This window comes from Scyliorhinus torazame, chromosome 17, assembly GCF_047496885.1.
Source record: "Scyliorhinus torazame isolate Kashiwa2021f chromosome 17, sScyTor2.1, whole genome shotgun sequence".
NCBI lineage: Eukaryota > Metazoa > Chordata > Chondrichthyes > Carcharhiniformes > Scyliorhinidae > Scyliorhinus > Scyliorhinus torazame.
This window is the reverse complement of record NC_092723.1, coordinates 144,353,211-144,375,224: the sequence shown is the minus strand read 5'-3', so window position 1 is coordinate 144,375,224 and position 22,014 is coordinate 144,353,211. Positions and strand designations below refer to the sequence as shown.

The 22,014-nt window shown below is 55.6% G+C and overlaps 1 protein-coding gene across 4 annotated transcripts in view; it reads right to left on the bottom strand.

Annotated features, from left to right (window-relative positions):
• Positions 1-20,909, bottom strand: part of LOC140394210 (interleukin-21 receptor-like) — a 56,471-nt gene extending 35,562 nt beyond the window's left edge. For 2 of the 4 annotated variants that reach the window (XM_072481200.1, XM_072481202.1), the window contains exons 1-2: positions 20,787-20,887; positions 13,030-13,123 (exon numbers count right to left, since the gene is read on the bottom strand). In XM_072481200.1, the coding sequence (XP_072337301.1) occupies positions 13,030-13,123; positions 20,787-20,793 (101 nt within the window). In that variant the 5' untranslated portion in view covers positions 20,794-20,887. Of the gene's footprint in view, positions 1-13,029; positions 13,124-20,541 lie in introns of all 4 variants that reach the window. The other 2 variants (XM_072481204.1, XM_072481203.1) reach the window with 2 other exon arrangements.
• Between the last annotated feature and the right edge of the window lie 1,105 nt (positions 20,910-22,014).

Below are 22,014 nucleotides of genomic sequence, written 5' to 3'. Positions count from 1 at the left end.
AGAACCATTGGGCTTGAAAGAGATAATTGAAAGTATTTGGGAAATGAAGTCAGGGAACGTGCCGAGGGCTGATGGCTTTCCAGCGGAATTCTACAAGGCGTTTGCAATAGAACTGGCACCGCACTTATTGATGATGTTTAATGAAACTGTGTAGAAGGGGGGAGTTACCAGAGACATTAACTCAGATGTTGATTGCATTAATCCCGAAAAATAGGAAGGATCTGTTGGAGTGTGGATCGTATAGGTCCATTTCATTGTTAAATACTGATGTGAAGGTGCTGGCCAGGGTGTTGGTGGGAAGGGTGGAGGGATTTGTTCCAGAGATGGTAGCAGAAGACCAAATGGGTTTTGTAAAAGGCAGACAGCTCTACAATAATATCAGGAGGCTATTGAATGTGATAATGACACCGTCGAAGGGGCAGGTGCTGGAGGTTGTTGTCTCCATGGATGTGGAGAAGGCCTTTGAACAGGTGGAATGGAGGTATTTAATTGAAATTCTGGATAGGTTTGGATTTGGACCGAAGTTTGTGGCGTGGGTCCACTTGTTATATGCAGCTCCAGTGGCATGCGTTGCCACGAACAGAATGAGCTCACAAAGTTTTGGGTGGTACAGAGGTACGAGGCAGGCATGTCCACTGTCATCGTTGCTATTTGTGTTGGCGATTGAACCGTTGGCGATGGCACTTAGGGGATCTGCGGAGTGGAAGGGGATTGTGAGGGGGAGTTGGGAACATTGGGTATCGGTTTATGCGAATGACCTGTGTCAGATCCGTTGGAGAGTATGGGGAGGATCATGGGAACAGTAACAAATACAGCTACACAATCAACAACCTACAGTTTGTACAAGAAACCCCAGAGTGCAGCGGCATATCCACATGACGGATGCACAGTTGACGGCCATGTTGGGTGGCCTCTGGACAAAGGGAAACCCCGACCGCATGGGGAGAGCAGTGACAGTGGCCATCTTGGACAGCCCCCTAACAAAGGCAAACCCCGGAGAGCAGGGACCCGACTGCATGGGGAGAGCAGTGACAGCAGCCATCTTGGACAGCCCCCTAACAAAGGGAAACCCCGGAGCGCAGGGACCCGACGGCATGGGGAGAGCAGTGACAGTGGCCACCTTGGACAGCCCCCTAACAAAGGCAAACCCCGGAGAGCAGGGACCCGACTGCATGGGGAGAGCAGTGACTGCAGCCATCTTGGACGACCCCCTAACAAAGGAAAAATAACCAAAACGGATAGATCTCACCCTCCACGTTCTGGGAGGTGCAGAAGGCCATGATTAGAGGGGAAATTATCACCTTTAAAGTGCGAAAAGACAGAGAGGACAGAGCGGCTAGGCAGCAGCTGGTCGACTCCATACTGGAGATAAACCGTAAATACTCCGAAGCCCCGACCGTAGAGCTCTTGGCGGAGAGGAAAAAGCTACGAATGGACTTTGACCATCTCGTCACGAGGAAAGCGGTACACCAACTCCGCCAGGCACAGGAACCCTATACGAACACGGAGACAAAGCCAGCCACCTGCTGGCACACCAGCTGAGAAAGCAGGCAGCCTAGAGAGATTGCGCAAATTAGGAATAACAGAGGAATTAGGGATAACAGAGGCGCACCATAGACAGATCCAGACAAGGTTAACAAAACCTTTGAGGCCTTTTACCAGGGACTGTATACTTCAGAGCCCCCAGCAGGGGACTCGGGAATGAAACAGTACCTCGACGGCCTGGACATGCCAATTGTGGGGGAGGACAGAAAACAGGGCCTGGAAGCACCACTAGAACTGGGAGAGATCATGGAAAGTATAAGCTCCATGCAGGCGGGGAAGGCATGGGGACCAGACAGGTTCCTGGCAGACTTCTACAAAACATTCCCGACAGCACTGGCCCCGCACCTGCGGGAGATGTTCACAGACTCGTTGGCAAGGGGCACACTGCCACCCACGCTAGCACAAGCCTCAATCTCGCTAATAATTAAGAAAGACAAAGACCCGATGGACCCATCTCACTACTAAACATAGACACCAAAATATTGGCCAAGATCCTTGCCAAAAGGCTGGAGAACTGCGTTCCAGAGGTGGTCGCAGAGGATCAAACGGGCCTTGTCAAAGGTAGACAGCTAACATCGAACATCAGACGCCTGCTGAACTTGATTATGACCCCATCTGGGGAGAGAACACCTGAGGTGATCGTCTCCCTGGACGCAGAAAAGGCCTTCAACAGAGTCGAGTGGAAGTACCTCATAGAGGTACTAGAGCGGTTCAGGCTCGGAATAGGATTCACCTCATGGGTGAAGTTCCTGTACAACGCTCCCATGGCGAGCGTACGGACAAACATCACCAGCTTCCAGCACTTTCAGCTGCACAGGGGCACCAGGCAGGGATGCCCATTGTCCCTGTTGCTGTTCGCCCCAGCGATCGAACCATTAGCGATCGCTCTCAGAACAGCAAAGAACTGGAGGGGGATCCAAAGAGGAGGCAGAGAGCTCAGAGTCGCGCTCTATGCGGATGACCTGCTCCTCTACATCTCGGACCCACAAAGCAGCATGGAAGGAATCATCGCGCTCCTGAAAGAGTTTGGTGCCTTCTCGGCTACAAACTCAACATGAGCAAAAGCGAGATTTTCCCGGTGAACCCGCAAGGGGGAGGGCAGCACTGGTAGGACTGCCGTTTAAACCGGCCCAGCACAAATTCCGCTATCTGGGGATCCAAATCGCTCATGACTGGGCGGGGGTTCACAAGTGGAACCTGACCAGTCTGATAGAGGAAGTCAAAAAGAACCTGCAGTGATGGAACACACTCCCACTCTCCCTGGCGGGGAGAGTACAGACGTTCAAAATGAACGTACTGCCCAGGTACCTCTTCCTACTTAGATCCATCCCGATCTACATACCCAAGGTCTTATTTTAAACAAAATTAATCATTGCACTTGTATGCGGGGGGGAAGAATGCTAGGATCCCAAAGAAGGTTCGACAGAAAACAAAATCCAGGGGAGTGCTAGCCCTCCCAAACCTACAATACTACCAGTGGGCAGTGGCAGCGGAAAGAGTGATGGGATGGATAAAGTAGCCGAAGCCGAGTGGGTGCAAGGGGAGGAGGCCTCCTGCATGGGGACCTCGCTCCGGGCCCTCTCCAGGCTGGCACTACCATCCCCACCCAAGAAACACTCCAGCAGCCCAGTGGTGGTAGCCACCCTCCAGACTTGGGACCAACTACGGCAGCAATTCAGACTGACCGACAAAGCCCCCAGATGCAGTAATGACATGTTCACGCCAGCACTCACTGACGCCACCTTCAAAAGGTGGAGACAGGACGGGGAGACACTGACAGAGAGGGACCTATATATTGACGGTAGAATCACAACACTGGACGAACTGACAGAGCGATTTCAGCTAGCAAAGGGCAATGAACTCAGATATCTGCAGTTGAAAAACTTCCTACGGAAGGAGACAAGGACATACCTGCGATCACCACGGCAGATACTATTAGAAGAGCTACTGGACGCAGACATCGTAGGCAGAGAGAACTGTAGTGACATGTACGAACGACTGATAGAGAGGGCCGACACCAAACTGGACATGACAAGGAGGAAATGGTAGGAAGACTTGGGGTTTGAAATAGGATGGCGATTCTGGAGCAAAGCAGTGCACAGGGTCAACTCCATCTCCACATGCTCGAGGCTCGACCTAACGCAGCTAAAAGTGGTACATAGAGCCCACTTAACAAGAACGCGAATGAGTAAGTTCTTCCCGGAAGTGGAGGATAGATGTGAACGGTGCCAAGGAGGCCGGGCCACCATGTCCATATGTTCTGGCCTTGCCCCAGACTTGCTGGGTACTGGATAGCCTTCTTCGAGACAATGTCCAAAGTGGTGGGGATGAGGGTGGAGCCATGCCCGAAAGTGGCAGTCTTCGCTGTATCAGACCAGTCAGATGTCTTCATGGGGAGGAGGGCGAACCTGTTTGTGGCCAACACATAACTAAATAATTAGCCAAAAGCCAGGGATAAATAGCCAGGACAAGATAGAAGAGAGAAAAGTGAGGGAAGACTCGGGGGACGAGCAAAGCCAAATCCAGCAGGAAAGAAAAGGGAGCCGCAGTAAAGAAGGGGGATGGGGGGAAGAAGGGGGGAGAGCAAAAGAGGGGAGCCAGAAGGGGGAAAATATAAGAGAACACAAACCGGGGTGGGGGAGAGCACAGCGGAAGACTACAGCTGCAACAACCACAGCACGGCGAGAGAAAGTAATGAAGAACGGGAAGGAGAAGTGGGGGAGTTACCTAGATACTTTGGTCTAGGAGATAGTCAAGCCTCTTAGTGGTACAGGTCTGGTCACTGGTCATGGACAGAAGGATGTGACGGCGAGTCAGAGGGATACACAGACTCCAGGTCAATTGCTGGATGAGCCTCAGGTACGAGGTTCTTGGTTTCTTTGTGAATGAGGGAAACGTCTGTCAGGTGGAGCAACCTGCCCATGGCACCTCAGTGAAGGAGGTAATTGAAATGGAGATAATTCTTGGAGAACATTCCCAAACTTGGCAGGCATTTGCTGCTGCTGAGTAGCACAGGGCAAAGGCAGTTGTTCAGAATGTTTTTGGGGCAGATCCCCATTTAGAGGTAACAAGTTGCTTATGACCGCCAGCTTCACCTTTACTTTTACAACATGAAATGGGTGCGATCAAATATTATTCTAAGGTATATGGCCTTGGCACTAATTCTAGGGAAAGCTGGAGCTGTTCCACTGGGACAGACCCCACTTAAATCAGACATGGTTCAGTGTCCTAGTGGATTAAATAACGAGGGTTGTAGGTAGGGATTTAAATGAATAGGGTCTAATGGGAGGATTCCAAAAAGAGTAAAAGGGCCAATTCAAAAACAATATAGGAAATGTTGAGGCTGTAGAGCAGAGTAGCAATTTGGATAAAAATCAGCTCGTGGGTCAAGAAGGGTCAACATTGTACACTTTTTGACTCATTGATGAATCTTAAGATTTCTTTAAAGAGCTGTGCAGGGGTCTGTTCACATTGAGTTTTATTTTAAGCATAAATGGAAGATTTTGGGGGCAATGTTTCATGAATTAGCGTTGCTGGTACCAAGCAATAGGAGGCTATGTTTGTAACGTGATACAAAGACATTTTGGGTTGTGGAAATTAGCTCAGTAACCAAGTTGTGATACGCCTAGTTGTGTGCTGGAAATACTAAGCTCCCACACTCAAATTGTTCTCTACGCCTGTCCTCACCTCGGCTTGGGTTGGATTCTCCGTTTCAGCGGCTAATTGCCGGCTCAAACGGAGAATTTGTGGGAGGTCGACGACGGAAAAACAGCGGCGATCCTTCACCAATTCGGAACCGGTGAGGGGATAGCAACAGCATCGGGTGAAACCTCCCACTTCCGTGCTGAAAACGGCCAGAGAATGGTCGGGTCCCTGGCCACGCATGCGCATGACTGACAAGCTGCAGCGATCGCGCCGTACAACATGGCGCCGGTCGTGCGCGGACCAGACCCGCCATCTGCAACCACACAGGCCACCCCCCATCAGTCCCCCCAGCCCTACGGAAGCCTCCTCCAGCCAGTAGCACGGATTCCGGCTGAGTGCGGTGGCGCTGGACACAGTCCGCAGCCACCACGACGGGCGCCCGACCGCTGAGACCCCACGTGTCCTGCGCCGTCGGGAACGCGGCCCATCGGGGGCAGAGCATCGCGGGAGGGCCTGCCGATGACGCGCCAATGGCATTTCAGAGGGGGCAGACCATGGCTGACTGGTGTCAAACCGGCGCTGGCCCCATTTTGGGTGTCGGAGTCGATTCTCCGCCTGATCGCCGATTACGATATCGGCGTCGGGCAAAGGAGAATCCAGCCGCATAAGACCATAAGACATAGGAGCAGAATTAGGCCACTCGGCCCATCGAGTCTGCTCCGTCATTCAGTCATGGCTGATATTTTCTCATCCCCATTCTCCTGCCTTCTTCCCATAACCCCTGATCCCCTTATTAATCAAGAACTTATCTATCTCTGTCTTAAAGACACTCAGTGATTTGGTCTCCACAGCCTTCTACGGCAAAGAGTTCCACAGATTCACCACCCTCTGGCTGAAGAAGCTCCTCCTCATCTCTGTTTTAAAGGATCGTCCCTTTAGTCTGAGAAGGTGTCCTCTGGTTCTAGTCTCTCCTACAGGTGGAAACATCCTCTCCATGTACAGTCTATCCAGGCCTCGCAGTAACCTGTAAGTTTGAATAAGATTCTCCTTCATCCTTCTAAACTCCAACGAGTACAGACCCAGAGTCCTCAACCGTTCCTCATACGACAAGTTCTTCATTCCAGGGACCATACTTGTGAACCTCCTCTGGACATTTTCCAAGGCCAGCACATCCTTCCTTAGATACGGGGCCCAAAACTGCTCACAATACTCCAAATGAGGTCTGACCAGAGCCTTACACAGCCTCAGAAGTACCTCCCTGGTCTTGTATTCTAGCCCTCTTGACATAAATGCTAACGTTGCATTTGCCTTCTTAACTGCCAACTGAACCTGCACGTTAACCTTAAGAGAATCATGAACAAGGACTCCCAAGTCCCTTTGTGCTTCTGATTTCCTAAGCATTTCCCCATTTAGAAAATAGTGCCTAAATTCCTCCTTCCAAAGTGCAGAACCTCACACATTTCCACATTGTATTTCATTTGCCACTTCATTGCCCACTCTCCTAGCCTGTCCAAATCCTTCTGCAGCCCCCTTGCTTCCTCAATACTATCTGTCCCTCTACAGATCTTTGTATCATCTGCAAACTTAGCAACAGTACCTTCAGTTCCTTCTTCCTGATCATTAATGTATATGGTGAAAAGTTGTGGTTCCAGCACAGGCCCCTGAAAAAGACCCCTTTATCCCCACTCTCTGCCTTCTGCCTGTCAGCCAATCCTCTATCCTTACCAGGATTTTACCCTTAGCACCACGGGCTTTTAACTTATTTAACAATCTCCTATGTGGCACCTTGTCAAAGGCCTTCTGGAAATCTAAATAAATCACATCCACTGGTTCTCCTTTGTCTAACTTCCTTGTTACCTCCTCAAAGAACTATGAAGCAAGGACGTTATGCTAGTTATAAAACACTGGTTCGATCCCAGCTCAAATATTGGGGGCGATTTTCCGGCCCTCTTCGCAAATCCCCTTTCATGAAAGGGTCATAACAGGATATTCACCGGCGAGATCTCACTTTGAGATCTTCCCCGCCACTGCCGAGAACATAATCAGATTAGCACCCATGTTACCATGCTTTTGCATGGCTTTTAATGTTCAAATATGGCTTCATGCCTTTGCTTCTGAGTCTGCCGAATGTTCCCCATCACTGCCGATGTGATGTCACACTGGCAGGAATCACTCCTGGTTTCCAAAAATGAAACCACGTCCGGGGCTCGGAGGTGAGTATTGCCCCGGGTGGCGAGGGACATGGCTGGCACCCTGGCAGTGCAAACCTGACAGTGCCAACCTGGGTTGGCACTGACAGGTTGGCACTGCCAGGGGTGGGACCTCCAGGAAACCTCATTGGGGGCTTCCAATTATGTGTGGGGGGGGGGGGGGGGTGATGGTCGGTGGGGGTGAGGGGGGCTGGAGAAGATGGGATTATTCTCTTTACAACGGAGAAAGTTCAGGTGAGATTTGATATAATTGTTTGAAAGTATAGCAGGTTTTGATGGAGTAAAAAGGGATAAATGAGGGTCAATAACCAGTGGAAACAGACTTAAGATAATCACAAAGGAATCAAGAATGGAGGCAGATGAGGAGAATGGAGGCAGATGAGGCTGGCAACGCTATTCAATGTAAATTAGTCCACTTAATGAGGCCTCGTGGGCTTCACGTCGCAAATGGAGGCTCACCAGCCAATTCGCCGGGACCGCGCTCGCCAGCTCTCTGCTAACAAGGTCGAGAAGCACTTAAACAGCACATGCACAGCCAACCGCACTCAGCTCGCAGCCATGGCGCTGAGACGACCGGTGCCAAGGTTTGGAAACGTGAACCTGGGGAGGATCATAGATGCAGTGGAGGCCAGGAGGGATGTCCTGTCCCCCTGAGGGTCCCGGAGGGTGAGCCACAGGGCAGCGGCTATAAGCATGGCTTCCAGTGCAGCAAGGTCAATGACCTGAACCATGCAGCACAGGTGAGTTGACACCACCCCCCAACGTGACCAGCCCCCCCACCCCACCCAAGACCTTCCATCTGCCCCACACCCCCCCTCCCTTCACCCCAACCCTCCCTTCAAACCCTCCCCTGCCAGCACTGTGAACCATGCGTGTGGCTAATAATACCTTCTATGTGTCTCCACAGAAGAAGCTCTCCCACAATCGACGGGAGAGGGTCCAGATGGCGGAGGGGTGCCGGACATAAGAATTCTCATGATATTCGAGGAACAGGCCCTGGAGGTGACGACAGTGGCAGAGGACAGAGTAGTCACCAATGCGGAGGTCGGCGACGCCGCAGAGGTGGGGATCCACCGGGCCCCACCCGGATGGACTGTCACACGTGAGTTGTTATTGTCATACAGACTGACCACTCCCTCCCACGGACCAAGGGCAGTGTAGCACTGGGGGGCACTGGGGGGCATGGTGGGACATAGGTTAACACAGTTGCTTCACATCTCCAGGGTCCCAGGTTCGATTCCCAGCTTGGGCCACTGTCTGTGCGGAGTCTGCACGTTCTCCCCGTGTCTGTGCGGGTTTCCTCCGGGTGCTCCGGTTTCCTCCCACAGTCCAAAGATGTGCAGGTTAGGTGGATTGGCCATGCTAAATTGCCCTTAGTGTCTAAAAAGGTTAGGTGGGGTTACTGGGTTACCGGGATGGGGTGGAGGTGTGGGCTTGGGTAGGGTGCTCTTTTCAAGGCCGGTGCAGACTCGATGGAAATGATGGCCTCCTTCTGCACTGTAAATTCTATGATTCTATGATTCTATGATAAGTGTTCATTCTCCCGCAGGTCCACCAGCCGACAGCGCCGGCCCATCCGTGGTGGCCTCTCCCCTGCCTCCCATGAGAGGATGGAGAGCTCCGAGGGTTCCACAGTCGATGCTTCACAGCTGTCATCCCCACCCTCCACTCACGCAGATCCACGCACCTCGTTAGGCAGCCTTCTGGGGGCACAATCTGGTGAGCACCACACAACTGCCGATGTACATCAGGTGGAGGCAGGAACTCCCAGGCAAGACACAGTCAGAGGTCTGCTGGGTCCCAGGACCCAGCTGGGTCCCAGTCAGATGCTGAGCCTCTGGAACAGGATTACCCGGAGCTGATGGAGATGTTAGGGAGCAGCTGGGACATCCAGAAGAAGATGTCAGCGACACTCCTGCAGCTCCATAGTCAATTTGAAGAGTCCCAGAGGCTACGGGCGCAGGAGATGCCGTCAGCAATGCATGGCACCGAGGCCAACACTGCTAGGGTAGCGACCGCATTGGAAAGCTTGGTGCATGATGTCAGCACCATTAGTGAAGGTGTCCAAGGCATGGCGCAGTCAGCGATAACCATGGCTGAGTGCCTTGGCAGAATGTCTGTCTCGCTGGAGGACGTGACTCAGTACCAGGCTGATGAACTGTTGCGGGACATGTCCCGCTCTCAGATGTGAATAGCCGAGGCGCGGCTTGTCCCAGTCGCAGGTGGGTATTGCCGGGTCACTACAGACCATGGCCCGATCACTGAGGAGCATCGCTGAGGGTGTTGACATGATGGTGCAGACATTGGGGAGCCACAAGGGTTGGCAGGGCCAGATGAGACAGGGGCAGTCAGCGCTCAAGCCAGCTGCACCTCTGCCCCAAGGTGAACCCTAGGTCCTATGGGCACCCCCCGGGAGGAAGGGGCGCTGAGTGGCATCCAGGGCCCATCCTAGGGACTGGCAACAGTGGCCACCAGCTCCCCCGGGTTCCACCTCTCTGATGAGGATGCATCTCATTGCCAGCAAGCCAGCATCCGGAACAGGGCGGCACAGCTGTACATATGCCATTGACAAGTGCGCCGGGGCCCTCTGACCCCAGAGGATGCCCACCATCGAAGGCCACAGGACGAGGTAAGCAGCTGGCTGCCTCTACCTCTGATATGCATCCTGGGTATACATCTCGACGTAGCGTGAAAGCAAAGAAGGCAAAGGGAGGGGGCGGGGGGGTAAGGAGTGCGGTGTGTATTGGGGAGGGGGCTTTGTGCCGGATTTGAGGGGGAGAGTGGGGATAGCGAGACGGCACCATCGGGATAGTGGGGCACTGGTATACACTTGGATGAGGAATATTAAAATACCCTCAACATGACCAATATGCCGCCTCTGCTTCTTTGTTCCATAGTGCGGGCCAACTACCAATCCCATACCCCATCTCCCCAGGCATGTCGTTCCCCCCCCCCCCACCCAACATGCCCTGACCACATGCACCCGGCCACAGACGTGCAGCTGGGGCCCATCCCCTGGGTGTTCGGAGGTTAGCTGCTGCGTCGCTGAATACCCAGGGGATGGTGCTGCCTTCCCCAGTGTTCAAGCACACTGCCCATGCATTAAGGTGTGATTGGGATGCTCGGCAATGAGCCCCACATGCTACACGGCCAGCCCACTCGCGTGGATCCACTTGGGATGTGTGAAGTGCTCACTTAACCATGATTGCCAATTCCCTATTAGGATTAGCCTTCAGCACACGGCCAGAGGCCTTGGCGGTCAGTGGGAGCTGTGGGTGGTCGGTGCAGAAGACAGGCAGGGGTGGGTTGCCCCCAGTACGGGAACACACGGTCCAAGGGTTGGCATGGCAGACCCGCACATGTCTGCACCCCCCCCCCCCCCCCCCCCATAGCCCCCCACGGTAGCCCTTATGGGGTGGCTCCTGTTAATTGTATGGAAATCAGGCTTAAATGGTGATACTTGGTTTCTCACCACGCTATGGCAGGATCCCGATTTTGCCTAAGGGAGGGGGCCAGTTGCATCGCAAACGGTTTGATGCTCAGCACGGTTCCCGTTTTCCGCCTCTCCTGCTATTCACCGGCCTCGTTTCACTCAAGCGAGAGAGCAACGAGGCCGGAGAATCGTACCCTATATATATGCTTAAAGATGAGCGTTTTGGGGAACGGGCAGGTGAGTAGGCCTAATGGGACATCTCCTTCAAAGAACAGGCATGATGGGCAAATGGCTTCCTTCTGCACTTTTTGATTCTATTCTCTGATTCGAACTTAGAAATAATAATTGGGCATCAGTGACGAGGGTGACAACAGGAAAGACAAAAATTTATTAAACCAAAGGTGCTATATTTGAAAACATAAAGCATTCACAACAAAATAAATGCATTAATAACACATTTATAAGTTAGTGGGTTGGATCTAGTGACCATTAAGGAGATGTGCTTGAGAGATTCCAAGGTACTAGACGTTTAGAAGATCTCGGCAAGCTGGTAAAGTGGAGAGGTTATCCTGGTAATAAAGGATTGGATAAAGACATGAGAAAAAAACAGGATGGGTGGGGTGCTTGTGTAGGTGTAGTTGACACTTCAGTGATTCACAAAGGTAGCCACACCTGTAAAGTGCCTCTGGCTTTAAATAGATCCAATTTTCGCGAGCGGAATGAACAAAATGTGGCTTGTAGGCTTTATACTTTTCAAGAGAAGCTATAAAGCTGTCAGAGTTATTTGGAGAGGTAAGGTACCCTTTTGGACAGATCTAGGGATACTTTGGGAAGAGGTCAGCTGCTCTTTTTGTGGAGCGGTTAAGTTCCCTTTGGGAATGTTAAAAGTAGGCACGGATGTGCATAAAAAATCGATTAACCTGTTGGAGATGCCAAGGCATTTAATTCCGCTGACCTTTAAATTAAAAAAAATTCTGCTGTTTGAAATTTTCACCCTGTCTGTTGACTTACGCCTTAGGGTTAGCATTATATGATTTGTATGGCTATGGTTGATTTCACAATCTACCACTATAACAGTAGGATTCACTGTTTGATTGAGAGCTCCAAGTGGTGAGATTTCTTGTTTGATGTGGGGTTATGAATACAAATGTTTGTTTCAGCATTTGGATTCAGCATTTGAATAAAATGTTTGTGTTTACACAGGATTAGCTCCTGAATAAATGTAAATGCAGTGTTTTTTTATGAATTAGTGTTTTCTTTAAATTAAATCTGCATTAGATACTTGAACTTTGTTTTAATTCATTTCAGCATGTGTCGTGTGGTCTGCCCATGGTGGATACTGGGTGAGTTTTGGCCTTTTTACTTGTACAGCACAAGACAAAAAAAATCCTGAAGTAGTGGGGAATATGTGTCTATTGACAATATGGGTATGTAGCAGAGGCTTTCTCGACTGATTCCTGGAATAAGGAAATTATCTTATGAGGGGAGATGAAGTAGATTAGCATTCTATTCTCTAGAGTTTGGAAGAATGAGGGGTGATCTCATTAAAACATGCAAAATTTTTAAGGGACTTGATAGTGTCCAGTAGCTGGTCAGAAAATATTTTTCCTGTCGGAAGCCGAGAACGAGGAGGCCACAATCTCTGAATTTAGGACAGTCAGCCATTTAGGACTGAGGTGGGGAGAACTCAAAGGGTTAAAATCTTTTGGAATTCTCTACACCAGCACGCACTGGTGCTCAGTCGTTGAGTATATTCAAGTCAGGGACTGCTAGAGTTTTGGATACTGAGGAACTTAAGGGATATGGGTAGTGCAGGAAGATGTATCATGATTAGAATGGTGAAGAAGATCTGAGGGGCAGAAAGGCCAATTCGTGGTCTGAATCCTTTTGTTCTTCCGCTGCCGATCAAACATTCCTGCTGCGGGTTCAGTATGGACTAGAATAAAGCACCTACTATATCCTTGGAAGCACCCCCAGGACAGGTCGATCAGTTCTCTCACTGGAAATCATGGGAATGCAGGTTGAAACAGCCTAAACTTTTTTCGCAAGGACGGGTTTACTGAGGTCTGTATGGACTGGATTTGAACCCAGGCCTCCAAGGTGAATCTGGCTCATGGCCAGGTACTAATTTCTTGGCACTGAATCTGAATGCTTTGGGATTACACAGGAGCTGGTTTGTCAGTGGAAAGTGCTTACCGATAGACTTTCAGTGTAATGTGGCTGTTGTTGCTTCTCTCCTTCCAAATGCAATCCATTGTATGGTTATAGTCAACATAACAGCTCAGTGGACCTACAAAACAAAAAATATTTCCACTGAAATATGAAGATATGTGATTGGACATTTGATGCATTAGATTAGTGCCCAAAGAAGAAAATATATTTTTTAATAAGTTTAGAGCATCCAATTCCTATTTTCCAATTAAGGGACAATTTAGCATGGCCAATACACCTACCATGCACATCCTTTTAGGTTGTGAGACCCATGCACACACAGGGAGAATGTGCAAACTCCACATGGACAGTGACCCGGGGCCGGGATCGAACCCGGGTCCTCGGCGCCATGAGGCAGCAGTGCTGACACTGTGTCAGCCTGTTGCCCTGGAAGAAAATATTTGTAACCAACCTACACTCAATTAAAGACCTGAAATATGCTTTCTCATGCTCAGCCCCTATCTATGAAATGTCTAAGTCACGTATAACCCTTAAGGAGGTCACAGTTTCACGACAATTAGATTCCAGGTGACCTCCTCTGAATATGAGCTCCCCAAGTAACGAGTGAGCAGGGTTTTCCCCTTAACTGAGGGAAATACAAAAACCCTGGGCGAAATTCTCCATTATCGGCGGAAAGTCCGCCGATCGGCGCAAAAAACGGCGCAAATCCCACTTGCGTCACGTCATAAAAATGGGCCGATAGTCTGCGGCCTGAAATGGGCTAGCAGCGACGTAACGGGATCCGCGCTTGCGCAGTGGTTCACGCCGTGCAGCGTCATACGCGCTGCACGGCGTGACGGCTCATAAGGCCGCGCAGCTCCCCCCCACCCGACCGGAACAGCCGACCGCAACACCCGACTTGATGGCTGGCCGTCGCTCAGCCCCGAGGTTCGAGTCACGCGATGTGGAGGCGCTCCAGGACGCGGTGGAGCAGAGGAGGGACGCCCTGTATCCCGGGCACGGCCGCAGAGTTGCCCCACGCCACAGCCGGCGTCTGTGGAGGGAGGTGGCAGAGGCCGTCACCGCTGTGGCCCTAACACCACGGACAGGCACCCAGTGCCACAAGAAGGTGAACGACCTCGTCAGAGCAGGCAGGGTGAGCCTCCCCCATATCCCCCCTCCCCCAAATCCCCCCCTCCCCCATATCCCCCCTCCCCCATATCCCCCCCTCCCCCATATCCCCCCTCCCCCATATCCCCCCTCCCCCATATCCCCCCCTCCCCCATATCCCCCCCTCCCCCATATTCCCCCCTCCCCCATATCCCCCTCCCCCATACCCCCCCTCCCCCATATCCCCCCTCCCCATATCCCCCCTCCCCCATATCCCCCCTCCCCCATATCTCCCATATCCCCCCCTCCCCCATATCCCCCCTCCCCCATATCCCCCCCTCCCCCATATCCCCCCTCCCCCATATCACCCCCTCCCCCATATCCCCCCCTCCCCCATATCCCCAAGTGAATCCAGCCCTAACCTTAACCTCTGCAATGCACGCGCAACCGATGGCGTGCATTCATATACCTGCCTAACACTGTTGCCTTTTACCCCTGCCACCACCCCCCCCCCCCCAGGAGAAGCGCGCACACAACAATAGGGAGCATGTGAGGACTGGAGGAGGGCCCGCTGATGAGAGGCCACTGACCGTACACGAGGAAAGGGCCCTGGAACTGGCTGGCGGACCTGAGGACCGGGAGGTTGCTGATGCAGAGGTCGGGGCCCCACGAGCAAGTGAGCCACCAACAGCCCGTCCCCATATCCCCCTCCCCCGTATCACCTGATCACTGCCTGATGTCTAACCATGCATGCTTCATTGTGTATCGCAGGACCAAACGTCCAGGCACCCATCCCCGCAGATGCACACCGCCCGCAGGATGCCCCTCGGAGACCACAGGAGACGGAGAGACCCGCACCCTCCAGCATGCGACGCCCGCAGGATGCCCCTCGGAGACCACAGGAGACGGAGAGACCCGCACCCTCCAGCATGCGACGCCCGCAGGATGCCCCTCGGAGACCACAGGAGACGGAGAGACCCGCACCCTCCAGCATGCGACGCCCGCAGGATGCCCCTCGGAGACCACGGGAGACGGAGAGACCCGCACCCTCCAGCATGCGACGCCCGCAGGATGCCCCTCGGAGACCACGGGAGACGGAGAGACCTAGAGCAACAGGGAGACGACACCCCCGTCACGTGCGGGAGCGACCACCCAGCGATGAGGGGGGCAGCCACAGGCCCCCGTCACATCCGAGCCAGGACACCCCTACCCGGGACACCACTACCCAGGACACCCCTACCCGGGACACCACTACCCAGGACACCCCTACCCGGGACACCACTACCCAGGACACCCCTACCCGGGACACCACTACCCGGGACACCACTACCCGGGACAGCACTACCCGGGACAGCACTACCCGGGACAGCACTACCCAGGACACCCCTACCCGGGAAGACGAAATACCGGACAGTGACTCAGAGTGGATGGGTGGAGACGAACCCCCACCCCAAAGTGCCATGGACTCAGAGTGGGACGAAGAGCACGACACAACGCCACTGCTGTCACCAACACCCTCCACCATCGCAGAAACACTCACCACGGTTGGGCACTTTAGTGATGAGGCGTCTGGTACACTCACTGGTGCGCACAACACAGCCGTCCCGGTACAGCAGGTGGAGGTAGGAGCAGCAGAGGGACCGGGCGGTCGGAGGGCAGCCCAGGCCAAGCGAACATCTGCCGCCCAGATGGATCCCGGGTTCCTGCAGTTACCACACCCACACATAGATCCGATGCAACCACCGACACGGAGACGAGCGAAGAGGGTGACGGGTGGCTTGCGGCGGCTGCGGTCGCAGGTGGAGGAGTCCACCCGCGTCCAGGAGCTGGGAGTGGTCCCGGTCATGCGTGCCACCCAGGCCGACACCGCACGGGTGGCGTCCGCGGTGGAGGCAATGGGTGCGACGGTGTCAGACATGGGGAACGGTTTGCGAGGCCTGGGGCCTTCCGTGCAGGCGGCGTCTGTGGCCCAGGAAATGGCTGCCCTCTCACAGGAGGCCATGAGCCAGTGCCAGATGGCAGAGGCGCTCAACGCCATAGCCCAGTCTCAGCAGGCCATGGCCCAGTCTCAGCAGGCCATAGCCCAGTCTCTGCAGGCCATGGCCCAGTCTCTGCAGGCCATGGCCCAGTCTCAGCAGGCCATCGCTGAGGGCATCGGCGCCAGTGGCCATGTGCGAGCTGGCGTCGCACTGTCACAGACAGGGTTCGACAACCCCCTGGGCTCCATGGCTGCAAACCTGCAGACCCCTGTCGATACCAGCACGGGCCTCCAGGACTGGCAGCGCCAGATGTCGGGGGCGCGTCGGATGGCCAGTCCGTTCGCATCCCCCACCCATGTAGAGGCCTGGGGGCCATCGGGCACCCCGAGGGAGGAGGAGGTGGTGTGGTCCATCCCGGCTCCCTCTGTAGGGGAGGTCCCGGTACACCGCGACACCTCGGACTCCCCCCCTTCCGTCCCAGGTGCATCGGGTGGGCAACGGGCAGGACAGGCTGGCAGCTCGCCATCCCAGTCGCCCGGGCCGCAGCCTGGCCCATCTAGGCCAGGACGCCCCAGGAAACGGCCGCCAAAGGGATCCAGTGTCAGAGGGCAGTAATCACAGGAGTCCACCTCCAGTTCTGCTGTACCGTCTGGGGAACCACGTAGACGTAGTCAAAGGGCCCGTAAGGCCAAACAATTAGACACTGAGTAAGTTGGCACGGGTGCAGGGCACAGATGAGTTTTAGGGGCTAGGGCACGTGCATGAACTCCTTTGGTTATTAAAGTCAATGTTACACCTACCGAAGCTGCCTTTGTGCTCTGTCCAAAGTGTGCGGGGGTGTCATGTACGTTGAGCGCAAGTGTGTGTGTGAGGGGTGGTCTTACCTCAGCCCCAGGTGAGTCTGCCCCCTTCCCCCTGGGCCGCCATCAACATCCCCCGGGCAGAGGACGGGACCGTGCGCTGCAGTGTCACAGCCGCATGCAGGGATGGTCCGGGTGGATGGTGGTACTGTGGCCATGGGTCAGACATAGTCCAACGATGTAGAGCCAGGAGCTCATCGGAGGCGGGTTGTCATCATTCTCCATGGCCTGCGATAGACACGCGTCCACCCGCAACTGGGTGAGCCCGGCCCGTTGTGCCGCCGGTGGATCGGCAATTGGGGGTGGGGGGGTGGTGTGCATGCGGGTGGGGTGTGTGGGGTTGGGGAGGGGGGTGAGGGTGCTGGGTGGGTGGATGGGTGGGGGGTGTGGGTGGTCGGCTGTTGTCATGGTGTGCGGTCTGTGGCCATACTACCCGATTCCCACGCCCATCTAGTCAGTGAAGCGGGCGTCTATCAGTCTGTCCCGTGCCCGCTGGGCCAGCCGGTAACGGTGGACAGCCACCCGCCTGTGTCTACCCCGTCTGCCCTGACCATTGCCCCCATCCCCCTCATCTGGGGAGGACTGGGCCTCTTCCTGCTGCTCCTCCACTCCGCCCTCCTCTGCCTGCGGCACATCGCCCCTCTGCTGGGCTATGTTGTGCAGGACGCAGCACACCACAATGATGCGGCCGACCCTATCTGACCGATACTGGAGGGCGCCCCCAGAGAGGTCCAGGCACCTGAAACGCATCTTCAGCACGCCAAAGCACCTCTCGATCACTCCCCTTGTCGCTACATGGGCATCATTGTAGCGGTTCTCCGCCTCATTGCGTGGCCTCCGTATAGGCGTCATCAGCCACGATCGCAATGGGTAGCCCCTGTCGCCCAGCAACCAGCCCCTCAGCCGGGGATGGCGTCCCTCGTACATGCCGGGGATGGATGACCGCGACAACACGAATGAGTCGTGTACACTGCCTGGGTGACGGGCGCAGATGTGCAGGATCATCATGCGGTGGTCGCAGACCACCTGTACGTTCATCGAATAGGTCCCCTTCCTATTAGTGAACACGGCCCTGTTCTCTGCAGGTGGCCGCACGGCGACGTGCATCCCATCGATCGCGCCCTGGACCATGGGGAACCCGGCAACGGCAGAGAAGCCCACGGCCCGGGCATCTTGGCTGGCCCGGTCCACGGGGAAGCAGATGTAGCGGTGCGCCATGGCATAAAGGGCATCTGTCACTGCCCGGATGCACCGATGTCTGCGATATGCCGGACAGGTCCCCACTCGGTGCCTGGAATGACCCCGTTGCATAAAAGTTCAGGGCCACCGTAACCTTGACGGACACGGGGAGAGGGTGTCCCCCGCCAGTGCCACGCGGTGACAGGTGTGCCAGCAGGTGGCAGATGTGTGCCACGGTTTCCCGGCTCATCTGGAGTCTCCTCCTGCATTCCCGGTCCGTGAGGTCCTGGTATGACTGCCGGGGCCGGTACACACGGGGCGCCCTCGGGTGCCTCCGTTGCCGTGGGGCCGCGACGTCCTCCTCCCCCTCCTCTTCCTGTCGGTCAGGTGTCCCTCCAGCCTGGGCGGCTGCCGCCTGCCCCTCTGCGGCAGCATGCGCCGCCTCTCTGGCACGCTCCTCCTCCTCCTCCTCCTCCTCATCCAGGGCAACATAGACATGAGCGGCTCCCACCACGGCGGCCAACATCGCTGGATGGTCTGAAAACATGACGGCCTGGTGGGGGGGAGGGGAACGACGACATGTCATCATTGCCCATATCCCCTCCTCCCCCCAGCCAGGTGGCATGGACCGCATGGGTCCAACTGTTGGAGGCTGGCACCTGGCCAGGTGGACCAACTCATTTGCCCTCCCATCACCCACCCCGGCACGGACCCCAACCCCCAACCTCCACCCCGGCACGGACCCCCCCCCCCAACCTCCACCCCGGCACGGACCCCCCCCCAACCCCCAACCTCCACCCCGGCACGGACCCCAACCTCCACCCCAGCACGGACCCCCCCCAACCCCCAACCTCCACCCCGGCACGGAACCCCCCCCCCCCCCCCCCAACCTCCACCCCAGCACGGACCCCCTCCCCAACCTCCACCCCGGCACGGACCCCCTCCCCAACCTCCACCCCGGCACGGACCCCAACCCCCAACCTCCACCCCAGCACGGACCCCCCCCCCAACCTCCACCCCGGCACGGAACCCCCCCCCCAACCTCCACCCCGGCACGGACCCCCTCCCCAACCTCCACCCCGGCACGGACCCCCTCCCCAACCTCCACCCCGGCACGGACCCCCTCCCCAACCTCCACCCCGGCACGGACCCCCCCCCAACCCCCAACCTCCACCCCGGCACGGACCACCCCCCCCCAACCTCCACCCCGGCACGGACCCCCCCCCCAACCTCCACCCCGGCACGGACCCCAACCCCCAACCTCCACCCCAGCACGGACCCCCCCCCAACCCCCAACCTCCACCCCGGCACGGAACCCCCCCCCAACCTCCACCCCGGCACGGACCCCCTCCCCAACCTCCACCCCGGCACGGACCCCCTCCCCAACCTCCACCCCGGCACGGACCCCCTCCCCAACCTCCACCCCGGCACGGACACCCCCCCCAACCTCCACCCCGGCACGGACCCCCCCCCCAACCTCCACCCCGGCACGGACCCCAACCCCCAACCCAGCACGGACCCCCCCCCAACCCCCAACCTCCACCCCGGCACGGACCCCCTCCCGGCACTCCCCCGGAGCCCAGCCTACTCTAACCACCCCCCCCCCCCCCCCCCGCCGCACACACACACACACAAGCCGAGACACACCTCTCCTCACGCAATCAGTCTGCGGCCACGCCATTTCCTGCCCAGAGCCAACCCCCCAGGCCGTCACTCACCCCCTCGCTGGTCGGCGTGAGCCTGGAGCACCGGGTCACGCCGATGAAAAGGAGGTTTGATTGACGTCGACGTGAACGGTCATCACGTCGACGGGACTTCGGCCCATCCGGAAGGGAGAATATCGGCAGGCCGAAAATCGGCTGCCTTGCGCAGACCCGTGACATCCTCCGCGGCAGCGGCGCCATTAACGCCCCGCCGACTTTTCTCCCTTCGGAGACTTCGGCGGGGGCGGGGGCGGGATTCACGGCGGCCAACGGCCATTCTCCGACCCGGCGGGGGGTCGGAGAATGACGCCCCCTATCTGGGGGCAGGTCGAGAGGGAGACCCTCCGGGGGAATGGAGAGTGTAATATCGTAAATAAATATAATCTTTGTTTTCTACCCAAGTGGTCAATGCGTGCTGCTTTAGCGGATTCTACACTGGCGACGAGAATAAAGTGGAGCTGCCGCCGATGCCAGGTACTACACGCCGGAGCCACTTCATCTAGATCTAGAGAGGCCTCTCATCCGCTGACATGCCGCATATCGGTAACCTCGCGCCTTTTCAGACATGGGTTGATGACTGGGGGACAGTATCTCGAAAGAGTACATTTTTTTTCATACAAACAGAAGCATCGAGAATGGACGGCTGATGATGGTGTTGCTTACAGCTTGCAGGGGGCCCAAATACAGCGTCATAAAGAGTCTCACCCACCCATAGCCACAGGATACCTGGTTGTTTGCCGTGTTTGTGGCCTTAGTAAAGGAACACGCAACCGCCATTAATCATCCAAAGGCTTTAGTTACATATGGCCGCCCAGATCCAGTCGGAATCAATCAACAACATCCTGGCTCGCCTCCGCAAATTAGCAGAAACCTGTGGGTTTGGCGCCATGTTTAACGAATATCTGTGAGACAAATTTGTTTGTGGAATCTGCAATGTCAACATACAAAGAAAACTTCAGGCGGTAACGAACCAAACATTACAATGCACCGTGGAGATAGCCATCTCCCGAGAAAGCGCGGACCAAGGGGTCCAGGAGCTCCGAGGAATGGCGGTGCTGAACCTCGGCCACCAACTGTGCGTCACCCAGTTCCCGTCCCGGAAGCAGAGCCCCGAAAGTGGGACATCCCTCACAGGGACACAGGCCGCCGCTGAGGCCCGGTGCGCCACTGAACACCCTCCCCAACCGCGGCAACCAGGAGTATCATTCCCAGCTGGCGACCCCCGGCAGTACGACACCGGAGTACAGTCGACCTAGAGAGGGACCTCTGCCCCGCAATGTGCGACCGCCGCCCAAGGGACCAGACCCACTATGTGGACGACGAAGAAGAGGCCTATCGCAGGCTGCATTGTGTATCTTCGTCTCGGGTCACCCCATTCAACTTTCGTTACAAATGAATGAACATTCCAACCAAATGGAATTAGATACAGGCGTGGCAGTATCCGTGGTCAGCCGCTAGACCTTCAACCACATTAATTCCGGCCTCCAAATGCCGGCCTTTTGGGACACCAACCCCTGCCTCGCTAGCTACACTGGTGAACCGCTGGCAATAGCAGGTACCTCTATGGTCCTGGTGAAGTACGCTCAATTGACGGCAAACCTCCCATTAGAGGTCAGGTCTGCTGGGTCGTGACTGGCTGCACCACCTTCGATTGCACTGGTCAAAGAGTTTGCTGAATGCACCCACATGGGTGAAGGGGTCCTGGCCAGATTCCCCACCGTGTTCCAAGAGGGGTTAGGCACCATCAGAGGGGTGATGGCCCGCATCAGTATTGACCCAAATGTCCAGCCGAGATATTTCTGTGCCCGGCCTGGCCCGTATTCATTACGTTCCAAAGTGGACGCAGAGCTCGACTGACTTGAAGGGTTAAAAATAATACGCCCTGTCCAGTTCTCCGACTGGGCGGCACCAGTCATGCGGCACCAGTCATGCCGATGCTGAAACCCAACAGCTCCGTCCACCTCTGCGGAGATTATATAATGATGGCCAACCGCGTCTCCCACCTGGATCGCTACCCTGTCCCTCGACTAGAGGACCTACACACAAAACTCAGTGGTGGCCGCATGTTTTGCAAATTGGATATGAGCCATGCGTACCTGCAGCTGCCTTTGGCTCCGGACTCAAGGTAGTTTGTTACCATCAATACACACTGAGGACTATACGAGTACACCCAGCTTCCCTTCAGGGGTTCCTCCCCTT